Source organism: Lithobates pipiens, unplaced genomic scaffold (genome assembly GCF_037356315.1).
Source record: "Lithobates pipiens isolate NorthernLeopardFrog02 unplaced genomic scaffold, aLitPip1_a1.2 Scaffold_8, whole genome shotgun sequence".
In the NCBI taxonomy this organism is placed as follows: domain Eukaryota; kingdom Metazoa; phylum Chordata; class Amphibia; order Anura; family Ranidae; genus Lithobates; species Lithobates pipiens.
In genome coordinates this window covers 485,326,697-485,353,698 of record NW_027507903.1, presented here as the reverse complement: position 1 = coordinate 485,353,698, position 27,002 = coordinate 485,326,697, and the positions used below count along the sequence as shown (strand labels likewise).

The 27,002-nt window shown below is 42.3% G+C and overlaps 1 protein-coding gene across 6 annotated transcripts in view; it reads right to left on the bottom strand.

Annotated features, from left to right (window-relative positions):
• The window catches only part of KDM5A (lysine demethylase 5A), an 86,632-nt gene that overhangs the window by 5,879 nt on the left and 53,751 nt on the right, over positions 1–27,002 (bottom strand). For 4 of the 6 annotated variants that reach the window (XM_077468948.1, XM_077468949.1, XM_077468953.1 and 1 more), the window contains 8 exons: positions 24,525–24,880; positions 23,623–23,761; positions 23,303–23,482; positions 21,638–21,790; positions 20,150–20,701; positions 12,889–13,032; positions 2,938–3,097; positions 305–525 (listed from right to left, as the gene is read on the bottom strand). In XM_077468948.1, the coding sequence (XP_077325074.1) occupies positions 305–525; positions 2,938–3,097; positions 12,889–13,032; positions 20,150–20,701; positions 21,638–21,790; positions 23,303–23,482; positions 23,623–23,761; positions 24,525–24,880 (1,905 nt within the window). The remainder of the gene's footprint in view (positions 1–304; positions 526–2,937; positions 3,098–12,888; positions 13,033–20,149; positions 20,702–21,637; positions 21,791–23,302; positions 23,483–23,622; positions 23,762–24,524; positions 24,881–27,002) is intronic. The other 2 variants (XM_077468951.1, XM_077468950.1) reach the window with 2 other exon arrangements.

Below are 27,002 nucleotides of genomic sequence, written 5' to 3'. Positions count from 1 at the left end.
TACAGGGGACATTTTCCAATGGGAACACTAGTTCTGGTTACACCCCAGGATGCCCTCACTTTTGGAGTATTTCCTCTTACTTCATATTTTGGATATGGGACAAGAAGTGAAGGGAAAACGCCCCAATGCAAAAAATCCTCAAAAATCCATCTAACATAAACAAATCTGGTAATTCTCAGTGTTTTCAAACAATTTTGGACCCAACTGAATTGACCCTTTAAAATGTTATAAACAAAGAAAAACAAATGCAAATCATTTGTCAAAAATGACCAAATTCTGAATAGTTTTGCTGAATATCCAGTACCTCCATAACGTGCAGGAACCTCTCCTCTGATGGAGGATGTGTGGCTTGCAAAATACGCCATATATGTTGCGTCTCATCCAGAGACACCTCCAGAAGGTCCCCAAACATCATGAGTTCGTCCAGCTGGCATTTAGCTCCAGGAGATAGCTCTAAAACAGGGGGCTCCAGGCTACGGGGCACGAGAGGGGTCTTCCGAGGCTGCTTCCGAGGGGTTCCTGAAGCTTTTAAAAAAGAAGATTATCCTGATGTCATATGTTTAAACTATCTCTAAAGCCAAAAAGGTATTTGCATTCAATAGACCATGGCGTTTTTAAAATCCATTTTAATTTGTGCTGTTGAGATTACGCCGTTTCCTGGCCTAGAGACAACAAAAAACAAGAGAAGATCTCTCCAGAGTAGAAATCACTTTCTTACACAGTGACTCTCCACTAAAATTAAAACTTAAATTGGAAGAAAATTGGGGGGAGGGGGTCAGTCCCCACCAGAATACAATAGTTAAGCAGAGGAGATCACCACACCAACATTAGTCCAGCAATCTAAGTTTTTCTTTTTTTCGTCCAATCCACTGGGCTGAACGGAAAAAAACTTACAGTGTGTACCCAGGTTTAAGCCTTCCACACTTAACCATTTAAAAAAAAAAAAAAAACACACGTTTTTGGCTACAGCTACCTTAAATAGTACGTGACCTCAACATTTCATATTCCTGATATGTCTGTTGTACCATGTACTCATCCATTGCCCTGCTCTGCAGTGTCTTCTATAGCTATCACTGGTCAGAATAAACTTTATTTTCTATTGTCAAAAACTTGAAACTCAATAAAATCAAATAAAGTGCATGAACGTTAATTAATTGTAGTGGGCAGAATAAATGATTATTCTGGTCAATTAAATGAATAAATTATTGCTCAAGCGCTTGATGCCTATAAATGAGCCTAAACACTTTTACGAGCATCAGGCGTTTTTTCTGCCAAATCTCTGCTTCCAGGAGAAAAGGCTTATAGGAGAGTTTGCAAAACATCCTGTGTGCATGAGGCCTTACTGTCCATGGTATGCCCATTTTATACATCGGATTTCAGTTCTTTTAATCACGGAGGCTCATTATCATGTATGGGTATTACCTAGGGCAGTCTACATGCAAAACGCAAACTGACACCTTCGCAGCCATTGTGCGATTTGCTGGGTACTCAGTGTGCACCTGTACCTTTAAGAAGGGTTAGGTTTCCTTTCCTGCGGCTAGCTTGTCCCGGAAGTGGGTGCAGATACCTGGATTATCCAGGTATCTGCACCCCCCCTCCCCCCTGAAAGGTGCCAATTGTGGCACCGGAGGGGGGGAGGGATCAGATGAGCGTAACTTCCACTTCAGGGTGGAGGTCCGCTTTAAAGAGGAAAATTCTAGTAACAGGGTTAGCGTCATAGGAAATTATTTGAATGTTAAAGCTCAACTATAACTTAAACTTAAATTTTTAATTATTTGTTTCCATAACTATTTCCATAGCCAAGAAAAGCTCCTGCTATCAGTACTGTATAAGCTGTATATAGCATGAGCTACATAAAGTATACAGCGCTGTATGGGGACTAACCGTCCTGCTCTAAGAACATAACTGAGGCTGCACTATCCATTCACATTCACAGAAAGTCTTATATTTTTATGAATGAATACAAGGCTTTCTCTGATTCACTGAGGTAAAGTTTATAATGTCATCCACCTGCCTCTCCACCTCAGCTAATCAGAGGAAGCCTTGTATTAATTGTTACAATACAAAGATTCCTGTGAATGACTGAGCAGCCCTTAGCCCAACTTGACTTTGTTGCTGAAATAGGATGGGAAGTTCTTTTACTGCGGTCGGGAACCACAGAGCTGCGTACTGTATACAGCTGATGCTACATACAGTTTATACTGTGCTGACAGCAGCTGCCTTTCTTTGTAATGGAATTCGCTCTGTTACAAACTATTTAAAGTAAAATGAAACCTGAAGTTAGGCTACTTTGACACTGGGGCGGCAGCGGTAAAGCAGTGCTATTTTTAGCACTGCTTTACCGTCATTTTAGCGGCGCTATTCGGCTACTAGCGGGAGGTTTTAACCCCCGCTAGCGGCCGAAAAAGGGTTAAAACTGCCCGCAAATCGCTGCTGCAGTGGCAGTTTGCCAGCGGTTTGGTAACTATCTTTACAATGGTTTTTGTATTTAACTTTCCAGCAGACAAGTGCATATAAGCACTTCCTACTGTTCTCATTGGTCTCTGCGTTGTCCCCAATACGCACACCTATATGCTACCTGTAGCTTCACCTTCTTAAAATTATAGACATTCCTGATCTGTGTAGAAATCAAGGACCCACACTCAGCCTAGTATAAGGATCTGAGGAGTTCCACGGGGATTGATTAACACAAGGTGTAGCACTTCAGAACTGTTCCCATCTTGCCTAAATTGTTTTAAGCTGGATCAGGTTCACGCTAAATAAAAAAAATAAAAAAAATACAACACTGCTAACCTCAAAAGGAAATTACTGGTTTAGCGGCTAAAGAAATACAAGTCCCTGGAAATCCCATCCAACCTCTGAGAAAAGCACTCCTTCAATCCCTGAGATAAACCAGGCAGTGCAATCATTCTATGGAATAATGGCGTCCATACTCACTTTGTATGCAGCTCTTGGAAGCGGAAGAATATGCATGTTCTGCACAGAATGAGGGGGTGGCCCACATATGGCTGACCACTTCCTCTGATTTAATTGGTATCTCCTCATCACAGAACAGGTTGGGTTCTAGGTTGCTTGAGGACTTGATGCTGCCAGTCTCCTAGGGAAAAAAAAAAAGTCTAATTTGTGCTTGTCTAAAACAGGAATCCAGTCAGAATACAAGATTGAAATGAATAGCACATTAAGATATGATAACATAACTTTTTTTGCAATATTCAGCTTCAGTTGAAAGACTTTCCTTAGCTTGGGTTCACACCTATGTGAACATCACGTGAATTTAACCATACAGTTTGTATGGCTGAACTCGCATTGAATTCGCCCAAAAAAGATGCAGGAACCGTTTTCCTGCACTGGAATCGGATCGCATGAGTGTTCAGACCCATGCGATCCGATTCCTTTTCAAATTCACAGTTTGCACGGTGATCTGTGAACCAATCTGGGGGTGTCAATTAACTTTGTATTGACACCCACAGCATTTGGCAGAGAGAACTGCCCGTGGGAGAGATGCGATGCAGGAACCGGCACCAGAATCGCTCTGGTTCCCGCATCACAATAGTGTGAACCTGGGCTTAAAGTACAGTTTTCTGCCAGTGGACGCCAGCATCAATCAACTCACTTTCTCTGAGCCCAGGATGTCCTGAATCTACTCCAGCCTGTGACTGGGCAGTGAATTTAGAATTTTGACTTAAAATTCGGTAAATTCATTATCTTGGAGTACAGTACAGGCCAAAGTAATAGACCAGGGGTTATATGTTGCTATATTCAGGTGATTGGACAGTGACAAATGCTTCACTGGGAATGCCCTCAGGGCACTCGTACAGCTCCATCCACTCCGTGGAGGTTAAACAGAGAAACAGACGAGAGGGGAGGGATCTGCGTCCTGTACTGTACTCCATGAATTTACTATTAATTTCCATTATCCTAATCGTACAATACAGGACAGGAAATTGTAAACTATGAGACATCCTCAAGCATTAAACTGAGGAATTAGCCCTGGAAATGAGCAACTGAGCCACCTAGCAATTGTGAAGAAGGAATCAGAATGTCCCTTAAAAGAAGGGAAAAAGGGTACTCCGTTATGCTAAAGGAAGCTGTTGCAGCTCGGTAGACCCACTCTGACCATATCAAGGCAGTTGAGTGAAATCTCCTTGGCGTGTTTTGGAGCAGGACATAGGGAAGGGAGGACCAAAATGTTCATTGTGGTTAAAGAAAGAAACTACCTTGGGGAGGAAGGACCGCCTTGACCCCATGTAAGAAAACAAATGGTTCCTTACAAGAAGAGCTGCCATCTTAGAGACATGCCTGATAGGGATGGGCTGAACACCCCCCCCCCCGTTCGGTTCGCACCAGAACACACGAACAGGCAAAGAATTTGTTCGAACATGCGAACACCGCTAAAGTCTATGGGTCACGAACATGAAAAATCAAAAGTGCTAATTTTAAAGGCTTATATGCACAATATTGTCCTAAAAAAGTAAATAATAATAATAATAATAATAATAATAAAAAGTGTTTGGGGACCTCGGTCCTGCCCCAGGGAAAAGTATCAATGCAAAAAAAAAAAAAAGTGTTAAAAAAACGAATGTTTTTTCGGGAGAAGCGATTTTAATAATGCTTAAAGTGAAATAAAAGTGTAATATTCCTTTAAATTTCGTACCTGGGGGGTATCTATAGTATTCCTGTAAAATGGCGCATGTCAGACTGTTCTAAACATGTTAAACAGCAAAATTACATTTTTAAAGAAAAAAGTAATTTAAAACTACTTGCGGTTATAATGAATTGTCGGTCCGGCAATACACATAAAAGTTCATTGATAAAAACGGCATGGGATTTCCCCACAGGAGAACCCCAAACCAAAATGTAAAAAAAAAAAAAAAACGTGGGCGCCCCCCTAAATTCCATACCTGTGCCAAAAAAAAAAAAAAAAAAAAGGGGGGGCCCCCCTCAAAATCCATACCAGGGTCTGGTATGGATTTTAAAGGAAACCCGGTGCCAAAATAAATAAAATTAAAAAAAAGGCGTAGGGTCCCCCCAAAAAACCATAACAGACCCTTATCAGAGCACGCAACCTGGCCGCAGGAAAAGAGGGGGGGGGGGACGAGAGAGTGCCCCCCCGCTCCTGAACCCTACCAGGCCACATGCCCTCAACATTGGGAGTGTGCTTCGGGGTAGCCCCCAAAGCACCTTGTCCCCATTTTGCTGGGAAGAAGGGCCCCACAACCCTTGCCCGGTGGTTGTGGGGGTCTGTGGGCGGGGGGCTTATCGGAATCTGGAAGCCCCCTTTAACAGGGGGACCCCCAGATTCCATCCCCCCCATGTGAATTGGTAATGGGGGGGGGTACCATTTCACAAAAAAAAAGTGTTAAAAAAGACAAGACGGTTTTTGGCGATTCCTTTATTAATTTCTTCTTCAATCTTCATTCTTCGGTGTTCTTCTTCCCCTGCTTCTTCCTCCGGTCTTCTCGTCCGACATCTTCCTCCGGCTTCTTCTTCGCTTCGTCCTCTGCATGATCCGCCTGAGTGGGAGTCTTCCTCTGTGTTCTTAAATAAAAGAGGGTGGGGCCACCCAGTGACCCCGCTCCCCCTCTGACGCACGTGAACTTCCCTATGGCTTTTCCCATGTTGTCAGAGGTGGACAGGGTCACCCGGTACGGGGATGAGACCCTTCTCCCCATGAACATGGGGACAAGGTGCTTTGGGGGGCTACCCCAAAACACCCTCCCAATGTTGAGGGCATGTGGCCTGGTACGGTTCGGGGGGGGGGGGGCGCTCTCTCGTCCCCCCCTCTTTTCCTGCGGCCTGCCAGGTTGCGTGCTTGGATAAGGGCATGGTATAGATTTTTGGGGGGATCGCACGCCTTTTTTTTTTTCATTTTGGCACGGGGTTCCCCTTCATATCCATACCAGACCTGAAGGGCCTGGTATAGAATTTGGGGGGACCCTCACGCATTTTTTTTGTTTTTTTAATTTTGGTTCGGTGTTCCCCTGTGGGGAAATCCCATGCCGTTTTTATCAATGAACTTTTATGTGTATTGCCGGACTGACAATTCTTTATAGCTGCGAGTAGTTTTAAATGACTTTTTTTCCTTTAGAAATGTAATTTCGGTGTCAGACTGTTCTAAACACGGGAAACATGCGCCACTTTACAGGCATACTATAGACATCCCCAGGTACGAAATTTAAAGGAATATTACACTTTTATTGTTTCACAAATCTGCCGTTTTTAAAACTTTTCTTTTGCATTGATGCATGTCCCCTGGGGCAGGACCTGGGTGCCCAAACACTTTTTATGACGACAATATCTTGCATATTAACCTTTAAAATTAGCACTTGATTTCTCCCATAGACTTTTAAAGGGTGTTCCGTGGCTTTCGTATTTGCCGCAAACACCCAAAATTGTTTGCTATTCGGCGAACGGCCAATGTTCGAGTCAAACTCATATTCGACCCGAACATAAAGCCCATCCCTAATGCCCGATAGAGGTAATGGCCACCAAAAAGGCCACCTTACTTGTGAGATTACCCCCCCATGAGATATTCTGAATTGATTCAAAAGGAGGTTTTTGAATAATTGAAAGTCCCCCCCATTCAAATTACAGGTAGACACAGGAAGCTGGAGTGGGTGATTAAAGGGATCAACTCCTTGTATAAACATGTTGCCATGAGATTGTGAAGCAAAGGTTAAGGTAGGAACCTGTCTCTTTAGAGTACCAAGAGCCAGATACTGGTCCAGATCAGGCTGGAGGAAGGTCAGGATGTGAGGAACAGAATATATCTGGGAGCCAAGATAACCTCTCTCACACCAGCCAAAGGCGCTCCAGGGGAAAAGGTAGATTCTATAAAAAGAGTGGATTTTATCGCCATAGGCAATGCCTCTATCCTGTAGGACCTAAGTTTAGACAGCCATGCTGTTAAAGCCAGGGATTGAGAAGCAGAGTGGAACAGAGGGCCCTGTGATAAGAGGTCTGGTCTGTTTGGAAGGGGTCAAGGCTCATCTGCCAGGAATATGTGCATTTCTGTATACCAAGTTCTTCTGGGCCAATATGACATAAGGACCATCAAAGAAATGCATGCACCAGTTAAAAAGAAATGAAAGAATCATCAGAGCATCTGATGCATAGATCAGGGGATCTTTGGACTTGGCCATAAACCCCTTCAGGTTCTTGTTAAATCTGTAGGCCATTATGTCCAACTGCCAGACCTCAGAGTCACTCTTTTCTTGGAAAAAGGGAAATTTTGGCCTGGACCATGTCCAAGATCGGCCCCAAATACTCCAAGCGAAAGGAAGGCTGGAGGGCAGACTGTTTTAAGTTAATCAGCCAACCAAAAGTTTGAAGGAACTGGATTGTCTTTTGGATATTGGAAGACTGGACCCTTGGCTGAGGAATCTTTCAGCAGAAGGTTGCCCCAGTACCCCATAACATGGATGACAAGAGACGTTAGCATGGCCAGGGGTGGAGCAAGCATTTTTGTGAAGTCTTTTAGTGCTGAGGGAAGTCCAAGTGGTAGGGTGACAAAAGTAAAGGGTTGGCCTCCACAACATTGGAAGGTTAGAATAGACATCTTGTTTGTCCACTGATGCCAAAAATTCTACTGATCTGAGAGAAGCGATGACAGAATTTATGGACTCCATGTGGAATTTGGGCAAATATAGAAATCTGTTTAGGGATTTTAGGTCCAAAATTGGGCGAATGCCTGCATTTGGCTTTGGGACTGGTTTGGTTAAAAACATTTGAACCTTTACTCTGTAGGAACTGGGATTACCACTCCTTGTGCCTAAATTTGAATCAGGATGACCCATACATCTGTCCGTCCTTGAAGTGAAGCTGGAAGACTGGAATTGAGGAGGGGGCCGGGATAGAAATTCTATTTTGTTGGAAATTACAGGTATTCCCCCCCCCCCCCCCCGGAAGGGGTGCCCCTTATTTCCTTCATTGTGAGGAGGGCTTCTGGGTAGGCTTGCAGGATTTTAGGGGTCTAAGGTTTGCAACAAAAGGATGGATCTGCCTTTGCTGTAGCCATAGGCTGATTTTTTGGGGGGTAAAAATACACCCAGTAATGTCCACTGGTAAATCTATCAAAGGATTCAACAGACAGACACCATTGAAGTCATGTGTAAGACACCTTTCACCACACAATTTTACACAAATACACAGAGAACAGTGTCATCCTAGAGACCTGGGGAAGTGCATTCTCTAGGGCATCAACACAAAATAACAGTGCTGAAGGCATGAGCTGCAATTGTTCCAGCAGAACAGGGTCCTCAAAGACAGGATTGGGTTTTTTATTTGTTTGCCCAATCTAGTTAACAACAGTCTGACAAAAGTACAGAGCCACAATAGCTTGCTGTAAGGCAGGACCAGTGAGAGCAAATATTGGATTTCACTAAGGCTTCAAAGCATCTTTTAACAGAATCCTTAAAGAAACACACATCCTCAGCAGAACAGTGAGATGCATGTTACAAACAGAAATGGCAGGAGCCACTACTGGAGCAGACCATTTTTCATTAATTTCGTCCAAGCTTATGTCTCATCAAATGCAGGAAGTGAAAATTCCTCTGCAGGATCCTCTTCTGCATCCACCCCACTTTCCTCAATGTCTTCGTCAAAGAGGTTAGGTGGAGAGGCATAAATTCTGAGCACAACTGTATGTACTACAAAGTTAAAAAGCAGTCTGATTTCTAAGGAAAAGGAGACTACTTGCAGCAAACTGGTGACATTCTCCCAGCCTAGGTGACGGCACTGACTGGAGCTCAAAGACAACTCTAACTAAAAATTTAACTTTTTCCCAAAAAAAAAAAAGATACTGTTGCTGTATATTGTGACATGACAGGAATTAATTCAGGCAGATCTGTAAAGGGTCACTATAAACTCATAAGAAAATGCAGACTACACAGCAAATATGTTCAATTAAAGTGCTATAATGGTATAGATCTGTGCTGTAAAATTTCTTTATCCTTTGTTAAGCAAGGTGAGCCCTTCCAGTTATTGCAGAATACCGTTTTAAAGTATATCACGAAAAGAAAGAAAAAGCAAATGAGTGTATGTGTATACTTATGGGATGGAAGGCATATTAAATCTGTAGGAGAGCAGAAGGCAGAAAGACACGCCAGTAGTGCTATTTTTTTTTAGCTTGTCCCTATAATTTAGGAGCATCAGATAGATTGTCACTAGGAGGTCTCCATCTCCCAAACAATTTGACTGACCAATTACCGTGGTATGGTGTCATGCATCCAAGCCACTCGGTCTCAGTATAAAAAAAAAAAAAAAAAAAAAAAAAAGAAGGGGTACATTTGCATATCTCCATTGTGACCTACTGGGCAATATGACTGGCCAATTACAGTGGGATGGTGTTTAGCATCCAAACTTCTAGTTGGCCTCAGTCAAAAATAGCTCTCTTAACTACATATAAAACTGCTTATAAAAAGACAAAAGCAAATAAGTAGGTGTATACTTATAGATGGAAAGCATATAAAACCTGTAAGGGTGCAGAAGGTAGAAGGATAGCGCCAATCGTACTAATCTGCTAATCTTATTTAGCCTGTCCCTATAATATAGGGGTATCAGATAAATGGTCACTATCTCCAAGGAGACCTCCCCCTCTCAAACAATTTGAATGGCCAATTGCTGTGGTATGGTGGCACGCATCAAAGCTACTCAGTCAAAAAAGGGTAATTCTCATACCTCCCTTGTAACCTACTAGGCAATTTGACTGGCCAATTACCGTGGGATGGTTGGTGTCTTGCATCCAAGCCACTTGTTGGTCTCTGTCAAAAAGAGCTCTCATACTACACAGAAAACTGCTTATTCACCATCCTAGTAAACCATGTGTCCCATGTGACACCCCAAAATAAAGTTAGAAAATAGGTGCAAAAATAACTTAACTCTTTATGTTTGCTCACTGAACGAGCTTTGTCAAGAGTACCAAATAGTGCACCAAATCAAAATAATAGGACAAACAAACATATAAGCTCCATGTTAGTGAAAGGAAAAAAGGCCAACGAGTGGCTTGGATGCATGACACCATACCACGGTAATTGGCCAGTCAAATTGCTTGAGAAGGAGGCCTCCTTGCAGATAGTGACCATCGATCTATTACTCGTATATTATAGGGACCGGCTAAAAATGATTAGCAGATTAGCACTACTGGCTTATCTTTCTGCCTTCTGCTCGCCTACAGAATTGATATGCTTTCCATCATAGAAGTATACACAGGGCCGATACGAGGGGTGGACAGGATGGGCAGCTGCCCTGGGCAGAATGATTTCGTTGGAGGAAGATGGCGCTGTCTGCTAGGTGTAACCTTGCCCAGCACAGAATGTGCTGCCGAGTGCCGAATCTAAGAGTAGGCAGAGATCAGTTTTGTTCCTGCGTGTATTCTAGATTGTAACACTACACCCGTCCCCTTCCTGCACAGTGCACTGTACAAGTTTGAGTGACAGTAGAGTGGAGTGGGCGGGGCGCATGAGGTTGGGAATACCGTATTTTTCGGACTATAAGGCGCACGTAAAAGCCTAAATTTTCTCCCAAAAACGACCGTGCGCCTTATAATCCGGTGCGCCTTATATATGACCTGTTGACATCGCTGGAGTTCTTTGTTAACAGTATCTGTCAGATGGGCGCGCATGGAGTCACAGATCAAGTCTCTTGACGTTAACCTTCGGACTATAAGGCGCACGTAAAAGCCTAAATTTTCTCACAAAATCGACCGTGCGCCTTATAGTCCGATGCGCCTTATATATATATGGAAATATCCATTTTATCAGCCGGTCGTTGCTAGTGCGCCTTATAATCCGGTGCGCCTTATAGTCCGATGCGCCTTATATATGGAAATATCCATTTTATCAGCCGGTCGTTGCTAGTGCGCCTTATAATCCGGTGCGCCTTATAGTCCGAAAAATACGGTACATATCAATGCTTTCCTGTGATTCCAGATGCATACAGCTTTCCTGCTCTGCTTGCTTGGACAGCGGCTTCTCCTTCCACTCGCCATTTATTTCTATCACTCCTACTTTCAGTGTACTGATGTCTGTGTAACATCACCAGCTCTGCCTTCCAGCCTCCCGTTTTTTTCCTCCCTGCTCTGGACAATGTGGAGGTGTCTCCTCCTCTGTGTTGTGACCCCTTCACCTGCTGTGTCCTTTCCCTCGGATGCCCTCCGCTCCATTCCTACTGTAAAGCGAGTGGCATCTCTCTCCTATGTCTCTGTGCTGCTGAGGCTGCCACTACTCAGCTAACAGGTAACCTTCTTTCAGGCATGATATCACAGTTCTAGCTCTGAAGAAAACTGTTCTTTCTGATTCTGTTTTTTTATTAAGGACCTTTTAAGATTAGGTGCAGACATGCAGTTCTCACGCAGGGCTGTCATTTATCAGCATGGGGATGCATGAGCATTGTGTGCATCCCTGTGCCAGCACCCATTCATTTCTACTGGGACATGAGGTTGCATGCACACAGCCTCTGTATTCTAATATGACATGCAGGTTTGGGTCCCAATAGAAATGAATAGAACACTGGCAGAGGGATGCACACAATGTGCAAGAGAGCCCTGCACAGGACATATATGTCTGAATGGGCCTAAACAACTCATGTACATGAGGCCTACTGATTTCCCCAGCTGCCCAGACATCAGAAAACAGGGATTTTACACAAGCGCTACCAAGTCTTGACATGGAATGAAATTCAGCTGATTTACCAACGACTGGGTGAGTTTCAATCCATCTATGGCCATTTCTGCTAAAGAGAAGTCAATCTAATATGATCAACTTCTCTTTTTTTCCTAAATGTTTCCTTTTATATGCAGCGCTAATCAATGTATTCTGACCACTATCACAATGCAATGTCTCAGTGGAGAGGATTCCTCCATCCACCTCACTTTTGTGGATGAGGGGATCGGTTCAATTTTTTTCAATCAGACACTAACTGATCCAAAAAATCCATCTATGGCCGGCTTACCATTCACTATACAATCTGATTGTACTATATCTTTTGGATCTACCACCAACTACGTAGTACAAGGGCCTGCCTGATTGGATACTACTAATTGAATAACAAATTGTTTAGGTTTGTACCTATATTACAAAGTCTTGGTAAATTGAAGGGAGATGCAGAAATTGTACAATCAGATTGTAAAGTGAATGCTCACCTTTTACTGTTCATGTGCAGCAGTACCAGGAAAGACAAATGTTTTCTTTGATACATTGTCTAAAGCTGGGTATACGCTATTAGTTTTTTTTTTTATTAAGCCTGATGGAAGAAAAATAGATCCCTGCATGTACACAAACAAGGTGGATTCAGAATCCCCCCTCTCCCCTCTGTTCCATTGTACTCTGACAGCAGGACTCCTCCACTGATCAGAATACAATGATCAGTGCTGCAGCCCGCTGATCAAAGGAGGATTTTCAACAGGACCATTTGACAGAAGCCAAGGCCAGCTTCAGCTAGTTCTTGAGCTCCATTTACAATCTTCAGACATCACCTTTGGGCAGCCACTATTGCTATTACCTGGTTTACTCCTGTAAACCAAGCCATCATCAAAGCAATATAATTGGCTGTGTGTGTGTAACCATTACATAGGTTTTGGTGCACTGCGCATGCTTCAAATAGCTCCAACCCCTGCTCGGGAGGGGGGTGCAGTTGGCATCTTTGCCCTGGGCACTGAATTACCTTGTCCCACCATCGAGTATAAACAGACTCTGCTTTTTCTCTCTTTTCATGATATACTTTATAATAAACAAAGGTCGATTTTTTTTCGTCTCTTATTGGTCATTGGTGCATGGGCGTGCGTAGCCCCGTTGCTATTTTTTTTCCAATATAATTACTTGCCAGTCTAAGACTTTGTACATTATAGGAGGCAATTTGTTTTGTAGTAATTTCTGAAGACTGCTGCTTTACCTTAACACCATAGCCATATGTCTCCCGGATGTCCTCATCTGAGTCCGTCTCTTCATCGTCGTACTCCAGGGGAGCCTGTGGTGATGAAGTCAAACTAGACATTCCTCGGCTAAAGGAGCCCTGCTGGAAAATGGGCAGGTGACCCTGAAGTGACAATACAAAAAACAAAGACATAATAAAAAGGGCTCTGTGTTAAACAAAGTTTTCAGCTGGCACTTCATAAACCAAAAGTGTGCGATTATATATATGAATATGTGACATAGACAGACACACATACAGATATTCTGTACTTCCCAAACAGGACACAAAAACATAATTTATAAATGGAGGGAACAGAGGGGGAATTTTTGCGGTGCGTGCATACAAATTAATACAGAAAAAGAGTAGGTACAGTAAAATAAAAACATTGAATTTATTTCAATACAATTAAAATAACACACAGTGTATTATATAACCATCTACATAAACAGATTACACGTAATCATGTTCATTACATGTAATCTGTTTATGTAGATGGTTAAATAATACACTAATGTGTGTTATTTAAATTGTATTGAAATAAATTAAATGTTTAAATCCCCCCTCTGTTCCCTCCATTTATAAATTACGTTTCTAATTGGGATGAGGTGCCTACGTTTTATGGGTGTTTCTGGCAGCTTGAACCAAAATCAAAAAGGACACAAAAATGGTTGTGCCCAGTATAAATCTGTTAATGGGTTCAAAAAGGACTTCTGATTTTACCAAAACACTAGTAGCCATCTTTTACTGTGCAGAAAGTTTGAAATTTAAAGTGAACTTTCCACCTCAGTTGCAACATCTGTTTATTAAAGAATTTTGATTTACCTGTAAATTACATATCTTGAAGTAAATTACAGGACATAGGTTTTATATTCATAGACTTTGGGTTATAGGCTGGTGCTTTCATGTGATTGAACACTGGCAAATCTTTGAAGTATTTGCCCCCATGGTATTCCCCTGTAAGGCTATCTCACTCCATAATTCCTCATCTTAGTAGCAAGCAATACAAAGTAACAGGATTAGAAGGGAGGGTGGCCTTTCTCCTGTATGCTACCGCAATACATGGAATTTACAAGCAAGTCAAAATATCTTGTAAAATGTATGAACAGAAGACAAGGGTGCTGCCTTACAAAGTTTGGCAACAGGGAGGTTTGATGTCAAAATGCCCAGGAGACTCTCACCGATCTAGTGGAGTAAGCACATAAATGTGCAGAAGGAGCCCTGTCTTTTGGAGTGCAATGACTTGGAAATCTAAGATGGATAGGAGCATTGGTAGATTGAGAGAAATTGTTTTATGCCAACAAGATGTTGTGTTGACTGGCAGAGGTCTCAAATAAAATTAAGCAAATGAAACAGCTTTGAAGGCGGCCACCATGAAGACCACAACATTCGTGGAGAATCCCACTGGGGGCGTCTCTTAGATCTCAAATCTAAGGCGGGAGAGAGCAAATTCTTTTCTGGAAGGAAGACTTTTGCTTGGGCTGTGTCTTGAATTAGGCCCAAATATTTCAGGGGAAGAGAGGATTGAGAGGACATTTTTGGAAACAGATTACCCAGCTGAAAGCCGGAAGTAGTTGAATTGTCCTGTGGAAGTCTGCAGAGAGCTGGAAGGGAGAGGAGTTCTTCAAGAGAGGGCTGTATAGATAACCTGTCACCTAGATGCCCTGAGTTCTCAGAAGGGCAAGACAAGCTGCAAATACCTGTGTGGATACTCTGAAAGCAGAGGACAGAATAAAAGGCATTGTGACAAAACTGAAAGTGATTGTCCCCTACTGCAAAGCGTAGAAAGTGCTAATGGAGTGAGTAAAGCCCCTTTCACATGGGTGGCTGTTCTGCTGCTGTTAAAAGCATGTTTTGTTATTTTGAAATTCAGAGAATCCTGGCACGGCATTCACTTGCAGTTGTACATTGCGATTAGCTGCGTTTACATGCGGCTGCGTTTAGCTGCGTTTGGAAAATTCTTGCCATTTCTGATGTGCTTCCTATTGTTTTTCTTTCCTTGTTGCCGCTGCTATCTGCAGGAGAAATAGTACACTGATTACCTGCAGTTATGTGCAGATAGCTGCAGTAAATCATTCCTGGACACAGTCAACTTTATTTTTTCTATCTGCACAAAACCGCATGTAACAAAACCGTCACTAAACACAGTGTGTGAATGGGGCCATAGGAAAGCATTGTGTGCATTTAACTGCGATAGAGAACGTCATCTGTCCGCAACTAAAAGCACAATTCTATCCGCCCGTGTGAAAGGGGCCTAAATGGGAATTTACAGACAAGGATCTTAGATGTCTACAGATGCTAGGTATTCCCCTGGTCTCAGACAGGTTAAAACTCCTTGTGGATTACATACAAAATTTTAGAACTTGAAGATACTTCTTCAGGGAATTTACATGTGAGTGATAAATACCCCCATTGGGTTTCGGTACATTAAACAGGTTTGAATCAAATCCTTTTCGCAATGATACTTGAGCAACCACTCCCTAAGACAAGAGATAGTTCTGTAAATCTGACTTAAGCAAATTTTGGTTGGTTTGAGAGAATTAAACGGTTAGGGGGTAGAGTAGAGAACTCTATATGTAACCCTTTGAAATTACCGAATAAGCACACAGGTGTGGGACGTCTGTGATAAGAGAGAAGCAAACTGTAACAGACGCCCCCCACTCCTAGGAGTGAGAGGTCCCCTTCGTTGGAAAGAGGGATTTGGGGTAGACTTGGTGAATGCTGTGTTCAAATTCTTGCGCCAAAAGAAAGTGCTGAATTTTGGCTTAGAAGTTGAAGCGTGTGTAGAGCTTTGAGATGTTCTTCATTTTGGAGGAGATAGAAGTCCCTGAAGAGGGAAATTTACATCTTTCGTAAGTTTTTCTGTTTCAGTGTATTTATTGGTTTTATCTTTCAGTGTAAAATATCCAGTGTATGCATATAAAATCATCCACACAGGGGCTAAAGATTGGTCAAGTATTATAGAAGATTCCATATAAAAATTACAAACAAGGTGGCACAACTTCCGCCATCAACCCCAGAGTACAGCGTTTGTATAAACAGGATGAGGTGCCAGAAAGAAGGTAGAAAAGAGAAAAGGAGAAATAAGATCCAGAGAAAAGGTAAAAAAAAAAAAAAAAGAAGAAAGAAAGAAGGAAAAGAAAGGAAGAAAACTCAGACTGAAGTTTTGCCATTGACAGTCAGATAAGGCCTGAACAAGCCAGGTCAAGGGAGGGAAATTTATATGAGATTCATGGTTCCCAGATCTTGAGACATGTGGAATGGGAATCATTCACAATACTGGACATCTGCTCATGGAGCATTACAGCGGTCAAAAGCGACTTCCCCCCCTTGAAAGGCAATGCATGGGGTGTTCCAGGCTTGCGCTAGGGTCTGTTTGGCAGAGATAAAAAAAAAAAGTGACTAGCTGCTGCTGGGGTGCATATAAGCCAGGTATCGGCCATGCAAAAGGGCCAATTTAGCGTCTCTGTGGATCGTTGGATAGAACAGGGTCTGGAGCAGGCTGAAGATCCGGGACCAAAACCCCACCAGTCTAGGACAGAACCACCACGTATGGGAGGACATCCCCCCTTTGTCCACAGTTGCGAAAGCATCAGTCACAACTTCCCAGGTAAGCAAGAGTAAGTCGAGCAGGAACCTAGTACCATCTGAAAAAGGACCTTATACGCAGCTTCAAGCATATTTGTATTAAAGGAATATTTTGCAACCATTTTCCAAGCCTTGCTCCAGTTTGCCAGATCTATTGGGAACTGGAGGTCCCACTCCCATTGAGACATGTAGGAGAGGGATACCGAAACGGGCGCTTGTTAAAAGATGCACAAATGGTGGAAATGTTCAAAAAAAGGTTTTCCGATAGGATTAGGAAGACACGCTGCGCAGGGCAGCCTTTAGTGAATTTGGTGAAGTACCTCACCAAAGAGATGTCCTCCTTTGAAAGGGCATACAGTGAGGGGAAAAAAAGTATTTGATCACCAGCTGATTTTGTACATTATAAAAATGATCAGTCTAGAATTTTAATGGTAGGTTTATTTTTAACAGTGAGAGGCAGAACAACAACAAAAATATCCAGAAAACGCATTTCAAAAGTTATAAATTGATTTGCATTTTAATGAGTGAAATAAGTATAAGTATTTGATCCCCTATCAATCAGCAAGATTTCTGGCTCCCAGGTGTCTTCTATACAGGTAACGAGCTGATATTAGGAACACTCTTAAAGGGAGTGCTCCTAATCTTAGCTTGTTACCTGTATAAAAAAAGACACCTGTCCACAGAAGAAAATAAGATTCCAATTTCTCCACCATGGCCAAGACCAAAGAGCTGTCCAAGAATGTCAGGGACAAGATTTTAGACTTACACAAGGCTGGGATGGGCTACAAGACCATCGTTATACAGCTTGGTGAGAGGATGACAACAGTTGATGTGATTATTCACAAATGGAAGAAACACAAAATAACTGTCAATCTCCCTCGGTCTGGGCTCCATGCAAGATCTCACCTCATGAAGTTTCAATGATCATGAGAACAGCGAGGAATCAGCCCAGAACTACACAGGAGAATCTTGTCAATGATTTCAAGGCAGCTGGGACAATAGTCACCAAGAAAACAATTGGTAACACACTACGCTGTAAAGGACAGAAATCTAGCAGCGCTGGCAAGGTTCCCCTGCTCAAGAAAGCACATGTACAGGCCAGTCTGAAGTTTGCTAATGGACATCTGAATGATTCAGAGGAGAACTGGGTGAAATTATTGTGGTCAGATGACACCAAATTCAAGCCGTTTCACATCAACGCAACTTGCCATGTTTGGAGGAGGAGGATGAATGGTGTCTATGACCCCAAGAACACCATCCCAACCGTCAAACATGGAGGTGGAAACATTATGCTTTGGGGGGTGATTTGCTGCTAAGGGGACAGGACATCTTCACCGCATCAAAGAGTTGGTAGACGAGGCCACGTAACATCAAATCTTGGGTGAGAACCTCCTTCCCTCAGCCAGGGCATTAAAAATGGGTAGTAGATGGGTATTCCAGCATGACAAATGACCCAAAACACACAGCCAAGGCAACAAAGGAATGGATCAAGAATAAGCACATTAAGGTCCTGGAGTGGCCCAGCCAGTTTCCAAACCTTAATCCCATAGAAAATATGTGGAGAGAGCAGAAGGTTTGAGTTGCCAAACAGACTCGAAACCTTAATGACTTGAAGAGGATCTGCAAAGAGTAGTGGGACAAATCCCTCCTGAGATGTGTGTAAACCTGGTGACCACAAGAAATGTCTGACTTCCGATTGCCAACAAGGGCTTTGCCACCAAGTACTAAGTCATGTTTTGGGAAGGGGTTAAATACTTTTTTCACTCATTTAAATGCAAATTAATGTATACATTTTCTGAAATGCGTTTTTCTGGATTTTGTTGTTATTGTGTCTCTCACTGTTAAAATAAACCTACCATTAAAATTATAGACTAGTCATTTCTTTGTCAGTGGGCAAACAAAATCAGCAGGGGTTCAAAGACTTTTTCCCTAACTGTACATGTGAAGTCTCTTTTACAGCCAGCTTCAGCTGTCTATATGTTTATCTACAAGATTCTGTAAATATGGACAGTCATCAGAACCATTCTGGAGATTTGTGTCATGACTTGTTTTAGGGCATCAACACAAAACAGCAAAGAAGAGGGTAAAGTTTGTAAGTGCTTCACTGAAGTTCAGTCCTAGATGACAGGATCCTGTTGGTTGTTCATTGCCCGAGTCCAACTAGCTACAGTTTGTCAAACAGAAAATGCACCAATAGCTGGTTCCAGTAGCTGAAAAAATGTCAATGTTCTTTGTAATACACCAGAAATCAAGTAGGCAGGGCTGACAACACATGCTAGGTGCAGATTATACTTCTGGCATCTCAACAGTTAATTTTCCGTACTTACAGGAATAGAACATGAGGAAATGTGCATGTATTCCAGAGATATACTAAACAAGGGAATTGTGCATCTGTAGAGGAGGAGGAGGGTGGTGGGTTAGATTAGGTCAGGGAAAATGGTACTTTGTCTTAAAGGGTATTTCTATGTTTGCAGTCATATTTTAGAAAACCCCACTATATGTTTGTCATGTGTTCCTATTCGCATTGCATGCCTAAAAAAAAATATTTTTTAAATATTTCTTACCTTTTAGATATTTTTCATGAAAAAAAGGTGTCCAGGCTAACTAAGGTTTTTTTTTTTGTTTGTTTTTTTGAACAATGATAAAGTAAATATGTCCCAAGTATGTCCTCATTGCAATACAATGCAAGAAGCAAAGCTTCTACACCTTTAACCCTTTGTTAGGACAGGCAGTTTTAAAATCTAGTTACAATTGATAATGAAGATCTGCATGCACAATACAGAAAGGATGAATTATGGCAAGGACGGCTGCCCAGCCCCTTCCAAAACAATGAGAACTAACTAGGATTTTTTTTTCTTGCACGAGAGTCCCAAAAACAGCATTTAAAAAGATAAGACGCAATTTAATATTTATTTTCATTTATGTGAATTGGGATAGGTAACAAATATAAAGCATGCCAATTTGGCTGCAAAAGTGGAAATACACATTAAAAAGAGAAGTATGGCTTCAACAAAAAAAAAAAAAAATACATACTTACCTAAGGTAGATGATGGCTGCAGCACCAATCCCTGCTGCAGCTGACCCCCGCCACCTCTAAGACCGAGAACTAAACGATTAAACACCACTCATCGCTCAGCTCTCGGTCTTCATTCTGCAGAGAACAGATGACTGTCAGCCATCAGCTCTCTGCTCTGCCCCTTCAGCGCACACTGGTGCACTGGGCTGTGTAGGGGGGCCGGAGCAGCTGGCTCAGTCTCCCAACAGCTCCCCAAGAGGCTCAGCTAGCTGTCCGTGTAGACATTTGAGTGGATCCCGACTGTAAAGTCGAGATCTATCCAGAGCCTGAACAGGCTGACTAATGTCAGCCAACAGTGAAATGTAGTCCGCTGTTGGCTGAAAACGAGTCAGAGGAGTGCAGAACGAACTGAACTTCTATGATCCATAGGAGAAGCATAGCCGAAATATCAAAAGCAAAAGGCAGTTATTGTTTAATTGCACCTTAAAACAAATCACCAGTGAATGACAGTATACAAGTGAAAAACAATAAAAAAAATGAATAAGAGGAAACAATAAGATCAATGAATACAACCACTGTTAATGGATACTAGCTAGTGTGAACAGAAATATCAGCGCTATCATGTCCTCAGGCACTTACCTGCAGGTCAGGGTTTGCTGCAGCTTTCTGGAGTTCTGCGCTGATAATTTTCTCTGTCTTTTCCCTCGCTGCCTGTTCTACCATGCGCTGACTCAGCACAGACAACTTGGCCAGTGCACATGACAGTTCCTCAGTAGCCAACGATTGTCGCGCTCGGTCCTGCCAGCTCATTGCTCGCTCTGTTAGACACTGCAACGCCTCCCCCTCTGGCAGCCGAACTGGCAGCTTCTGCAATGACACCAGCAGCGAGAGGATTGTCTCCAATCGTGGCCGCCGGGACCTCATACACTGCGTGCAGAGAAACTTAACGTCTTTCGATTGCCAGCTGTTGCCCTTTTTTTGGGAGCTGGTCTTGGGCAGGGGGACGCATGTGCCATGAAACCAGTCCTTGCACAGTTCACATTGCAGCATGAAACCGCTGGCAGCTTTGCGGCAAACACAAAACCGCACCTCCTCAATGCGGTCCACCATGGCCATCTTTGCCAGGTTGGCAGCCCTTAGAGAACGCATAGCGTCCACCTCTTTGCGCTCCATTTCTTTAAATACAGCAACCTGTACACAAGAGAAAAATATTACAATGAAGAAGTTTAACCTGGTTCATCCCACAAATACTGTTCAAGCTGAATTCCAGGCCAACAGCTAAGTACACATATAAAAATACATATATTACCTTCCAAAATATTTGTAATTCTGTCCATCCAGCATAGGCCTATCAGGCATGGCTGGAGGCCTTTTTTTCTCTACTGCAATTTATTAACACTTACAGGCCGCCAATCCCCCCGACCCCCCCTATACCGCTGGCCTGTTACTGGACAGTGAAATAAGAAGCAGAATAGCCTAAAATGCATTAAGATAAACAAACCTTCTGCCTTTACAATCACTTTAACTCCCCCCTCCCAAGCAGAATATTTATATATTTCGTTTTTTTTTTTCTTTCCTGTACCTCCATTTGGCTGCTGGGAGCAAAGGAAAGTCCTATGCAAGAGCTACAAGTGGCTAGCCATTGCTTACACAGGATTATGGTGTCCCAGTGTGACAGCACTGCTAGCCCAGCACTGTCACATGAAGCAAGTCATTTGCTCTTCCACACTCTGAAGTTCTGGGCATTTCCTTTTTGCTAGCTTGAGGTTTTGTTGTAAATGGGCTATCTTTTCAGCTCCTGAATCATATTCAGATCATAGCATGGTGTAGGGCAGGGATATGCAATTAGCGGACCTCCAGCTATTGCAAAACTACAAGTCCCATCATGCCTCTAGGTGTCATGCTTGTGGCTGTCAGAGTCTTGCTATGCCTCAAGGGACTTGTAGTTCTGCAACAGCTGGAGGTCTGCTAATTGCATATCCCTGGTGTAGGGCATGGTTTAATAACAAGCTCAGTACCCCATTCTTGGACCTAATGTGGAGACACCATAATACCATATTCTTATATAAAAGCATTAAAATAACTCTTTATAACACGTAGAACTGAAAGTCTGACATATTTCCTTACTACAGAGGCTGTGTCCCGGTGATCATCTAGAGGATCCTCGAGTTCACTCAGAGAGTCCAAATCCAAATCCTTCTCTTCCAAGAGCTCTTTTACTCTCCTCCGTTTACCCCGGCCGCTTCCGTAAACACCAATATCGCTGCGAGGGCTCAAGACCTGCATGTATGAGAAACACAGGGAGGTTAAAGTTCTGCCATCACAACGTTGAATAGTTATGGAGTACAGTTGCGGCGATAACAAAATAACATGAAAAGGAGAGTGACCTAAAATCAGGTAGGGTTCTTCCTGTCTTCAGGAGGCTATGGAAAAACATGACTATTAAAATGCCACTTCAATGTCACTTTTCCACCACTGAGCTCCTCTCAGAAGCAGTACGTGGAATTGCAGTTTCATCCTATATGTCACCATTGATTTGGACCCATCGTAGCTGCAATACTCCATTATGATATGGAATGGCCAAAGATTATCTCCCACCAGTCTCGCTATTTGAAGAGAACTTTTAAAAGTGACTTTAAAAAGTATATTTTTGTTTCACTTCTACACAAGAGTTGATGCAGTCGGTTTTTTTTTTTTTTTTTTTTTTTAAAACAACCTTGGCAGCAGTAGCAGCAGCAGAGATGTTTCTAATAACCTTGACAATATAGCTTCTGAGCAATTACTTCATTCTTACTTCTTCATGCAGGGGATACTGTAGAAGAAACTATCGTCCACCCCCTCTGATAAAGGTAGCATGGATTTGAGGGTATAACCTTCCTTTCGTGATAAAGTACATCCTATCCTTTGTTGCCCTTAAAGTATAACTAAAAAGACACATTTTTATTTATTTTTTGTTTTTGATGGAGTAGAGATAGATTAGAACACCTGTCAGTTTTTATTGCTGTCTGTGTCCCCATTAAGGAGATTCAGCCTCTCTAAATTGAGCTATTTACCAATATAATTGAAAGTGAAAGTAAAAGAAGATCCCACAATTTTAGGTTGTAATACAGAGGGAAAATGTTCCAATGGGGACACTAGTTCTGGTGACCCGTAAGGAATTTCAATAATTTGCAGGGATTTCCTCTCACTTCCTGTTTGACAGGAAGTGAAGGGAAATCTCCCCAATACAATACAGATGGCAAAAAAAAATAAAAATCTGACACAAGTTATAACCCTTCCTTGCTGTATCCTGATTGAAAAACAAAAATTTGCCTATAGTTCTACTTTAAAGCCCAATTGAAGGTTTCCTTAAAAGTCAATAAACCAACTGAGTGGGCATCCACGAGTAACTGGTTAAGCTCTTATTTTTGTTTTTGTTGCTAGTCTGTTCCCTGCCAGCAGGTTGCAAAATGGATAGCTGCTCTCGGTGTGCAAGCAATAGCCTCTCTCAATTTTGTGTGACTCCCCCCCTCCCCCACTGAGTGACCTTGATGCAACATGCATTGCTCACGCTCCATGGTGATTGGAGAGCTCTAGTTCCGATTTAGAAGGTGGGTGGTGTGTCATACTGCTGCAGAGAAGCTACTGCTTAGCCCAATGGGAAGCAACAGACTTCTAAGCAGTCTAATGGCATGGGACAGTTTTCCAGTCATGAAGACAGCAGAAACTGGTGCTGAAGTATAGAGCGTGGCATGCAAGGAGAGAATGTACTGGGTTAAATATGCAAAATAACACAGATGAGTACCATCTTACCTGCAGCAATGTGTAGCTTGAATTCTTCTTCAGGAAGGTCCTGGCTGTACGTTCCCGCCAGGCTCGAGCGGCCGCTACCTGAGACTCTAACTGTGGGAGAGCTTCGAGACGCACTGGTATGGGGCGAGCTTTGCCGAGCAAGCTCTCCAGCTGTTCTAGATAGGCATAATGACTACCATTCTACAGAGACAGAATAACCAAAATTTACACATTTTTGTACATCTTGAAAAGAGAGGAAAGTTCACTATAAGAATTGTGAGCTGTTCAAATGAATGGAAAATAGCAGTGTTACAAAACGGAGATTCAGAGGATGTCCTTACCTGAATGGCCTCAACTTTGGCAGTCCAATCTTTGGCTCTCTGGAGAGCCTCCTTCAATGCCAGCATGTTGGGTAGATATGCCTGGATGCTCTTGGCCTCGACAATAATGCTCTCCAGACTAGAGACCGTGTGTTGTGGCCTGGGGAGGGAAAAACAGTCAGAGTTATACAGAGGATTGATGGAGTTTAAAGGGTTAATTCACCTTTACCATAAAAGGGTCTATGCAGATAAGGGACATTTGTAGATAAAAACAATATGTTCAGCTCCTGAAGCATGAGTCAAATATTTCCAGGACATTGCTAGGTCTTTGCTAAGTGAGGCCTAGTTGTTACTGCTCATCTACTCCATGACGGGCATGAACTTCTCAAACGTTGAGCTCAGTGCTACTGCATCAGGGGAGAGAAAGCACATGTGAGGGGGTTTGAATCAGTGAAAAAGTTCACTTCTTTGAGGATGGAGCTGAGCAGAAATGACTAGGCCTCAATTAGCAACATCCTGGGAGTATTCCAGTCAAGCTTTGGAAGGTATGTAAAAAGGCCTACACCTATAGCAAGGACATTAGTCAATTTTCTTATCTACAAACTACCTTTACCTGCATAGTCAGTTTTTTGTAAAAGTAAACAAACCCTTTAACAAAAACAGTGTGATAAGTACAGTGCCTTCCACGCATGGAAACTAAGGGGTTTCTTTAAAAAGCAGAGGGAGCACAGCATAATGTAGAGTAGATACTGCCATTCTCTCCCTATTATAAATGAACCCCTCAAACAGAAACAGGTCAGTCAAAGCATCGTACTGGTCCAGAAGGTAGAAAGTAACAGCCTAAGTGTCAGTTCTCCTCTAAAGACAAACAATGCAGTTTCACTTTCCTTAATGAACAGCAAGAGGAAACGGTCTGTGCTCACCTGGCCTGCAGACAAGCTTTGGCCTTCTCCTCCCATCTTTCAGACACTGTCAGCAATTCTTGAAGCTCGCCCATTGCTTTCTCTACAGCGTGATGAGGAGCCAAACCAACACCGGAATCTATAAGCTTCTTCATCACGTCCAAGGTGACTTTGTGCGGGTCAGACAGAGTCTGACGGACTTCATCTAGCCAGCGTGCCTGCAGCAGCTCCTGCTTTAAGCGAGGCAACTCTGGGAGTTCTACGTATAGGTTGGAGCCCAAATCAATAAGAGCTTGCAGCTTGCTGGAATCTGGAACTTCATCCAACATGGCTTCCTGTGCACGCTCGTGAAACTCCTCCACATCATCCAGCAGATTCTGCACAACAGATAACAAGGCGTTTATTAAAAACCAACGTCAAAATTAGTCAAGTGCTGGTCACATTTTACAATCAATTTTTTCTGCACTTTTCATACAAGGATTTACTGTATATCACTTTGACACTTTGGGACCAATTTGGACATTTTCACTTAGGGGTGATCTCACATTTTTTGCAATCAGTTTAGTCATTAATGGCTGTGTGTTGAGTTATTTTGAGGGGACAGCAAATTTACACTGTTCTACAAGCTGTAACACTCACTACTTCATGTTGTAGCAAAGTGTCAATCCTTCAGTGTTGTCACATGAAAAATATAATAAAATATTTACAAAAATGTGAGGGATGTACTCACTTTTGTGACATACTGTATATAATGCTACCATGCAGCAAGTAAAATATTAATTTGCTACCATTGTAACTATATAAAACTGGAAAATACATGATAAAATTATTGGCCATGTTTTGAGAATGGGATGTGCAACAAGCTCATATAGGTGTAATGATCAGCTGTCCACAAACTTTAGCCATATAGTGTACGAAAGGATTCTGTTCCAATGAACAGCAAGACCCCTTTCACACTGACAGCGGGCCACGTTAGTGGTAAAGCGCCGCTAATTTTAGTGGCACTTTACCGTAGTTTTGGTGGCACTTTTAACCCCCGCTAGCGGCTGAAGAATGGGTTAAAAGCGCCACTGCAATTTGGCAGCGCTGACCATTCATTTCAATGAGCAGGGGCAGTGGAAGAGCGGTGTATACATCCACCGCCCCAAAGACGCTGCTTACAGGACTTTTTCTAACATTCTGCAAGCGCATCATCCCAGTGTGAAAGCACTCAGGCTTTCACATTGGGGTGGCATGAGAGGCGTTTTTCAGGTGCTATTTCTAGCGCTAAAATGCCTCCAGTGTGAAAGGGGTCTTAAAACGACAGAAGAGCTGGAGTAAAATGCAATAGGAGATGGGAGACACTGGGAAAGCTAAAAGCTGTCAGTGTTCATATCGATTAAGAGGAACTGTCTTAGTGCGCTGTCTTCCCATGATGGGGGCCTGTACCCCCAGTATCTTTCATGTCTTTCTATATACTTATAGGAAGTGTAAACTTGCATAACTACAACACCAACACTTGTTCAGAAAATTTTAAAGCATAAAGGAACAATTTTGCACAACATAATTTTCACAATATTGACCTCTAAATATAACCTATTAACAATGATAACACAGGTACTTGCAGGCATCAGAAGGTAGCTGCATTTTAGCACTCTTACATTAGGCACTTAAAAAATCTGTACAGAAATTGAGTACAGGCACCTTCAAAGTGTCACCAAAATCTATTTTTTTTACATCGTTCTAAATTATCAAGTGCACCCTGGCTTTGTTTTGATTTTGTGTTTTAGTCTCTTACCATTGTTTACAGGCTTCTTTTTTTGTCCCATGCACACCCCCTATCCTCCACTGGTGCACCTCACTGCTACTAGTGTAAAGTGAGCAATGCTGTTTTTTTTTCTGGTCACTAGCTCCACTCTATGCATACTACAATTTCCATAGCGCTGAATATGTCTACACATTTCACATACAAATGTAACCACACTAAAATAGGAAGTCTGAGAACAAAAATAGAGATATAAAAAGGTACATTCTAGTTATATTTAGACATATTCAATTTATTTTATAAAAAGAAAGTAGGTTTAGTGTTACTTTAAGACAAACATATTGGCTGTAGACTATAAAATTCTGCTTTTACAGCTCGTACCAGGGCTGACAAATCCTGCTTACTCTTCCTGCTAGTGATCAGGGAGGCTGGCTAATATAATGACTGGCCAATAGGAATCTGTGGAGGTGAAACTTGGCAGAAAGTTCTGACACTACAGTGAAGTGTTGCAACTTTCCATGTCTGAATGGTAACATTGTTTTAACATGTAGGGAGCTTCTATTACTACAGACAGTATTGCTCTATAATGCAAGGTCTGCTCAATTTGTCCTGGTCCCCTTTCACTTTACAAATCATCTACATTTAGCAGGTGCAAAAAAATAAAATAAAAAAAAAAACCCTGCAAAAAATAAAAATAAAAGACCTAACTTCCGCATTGCTGGATGTGATATCACTGTTTTTTCACAAAGATTACT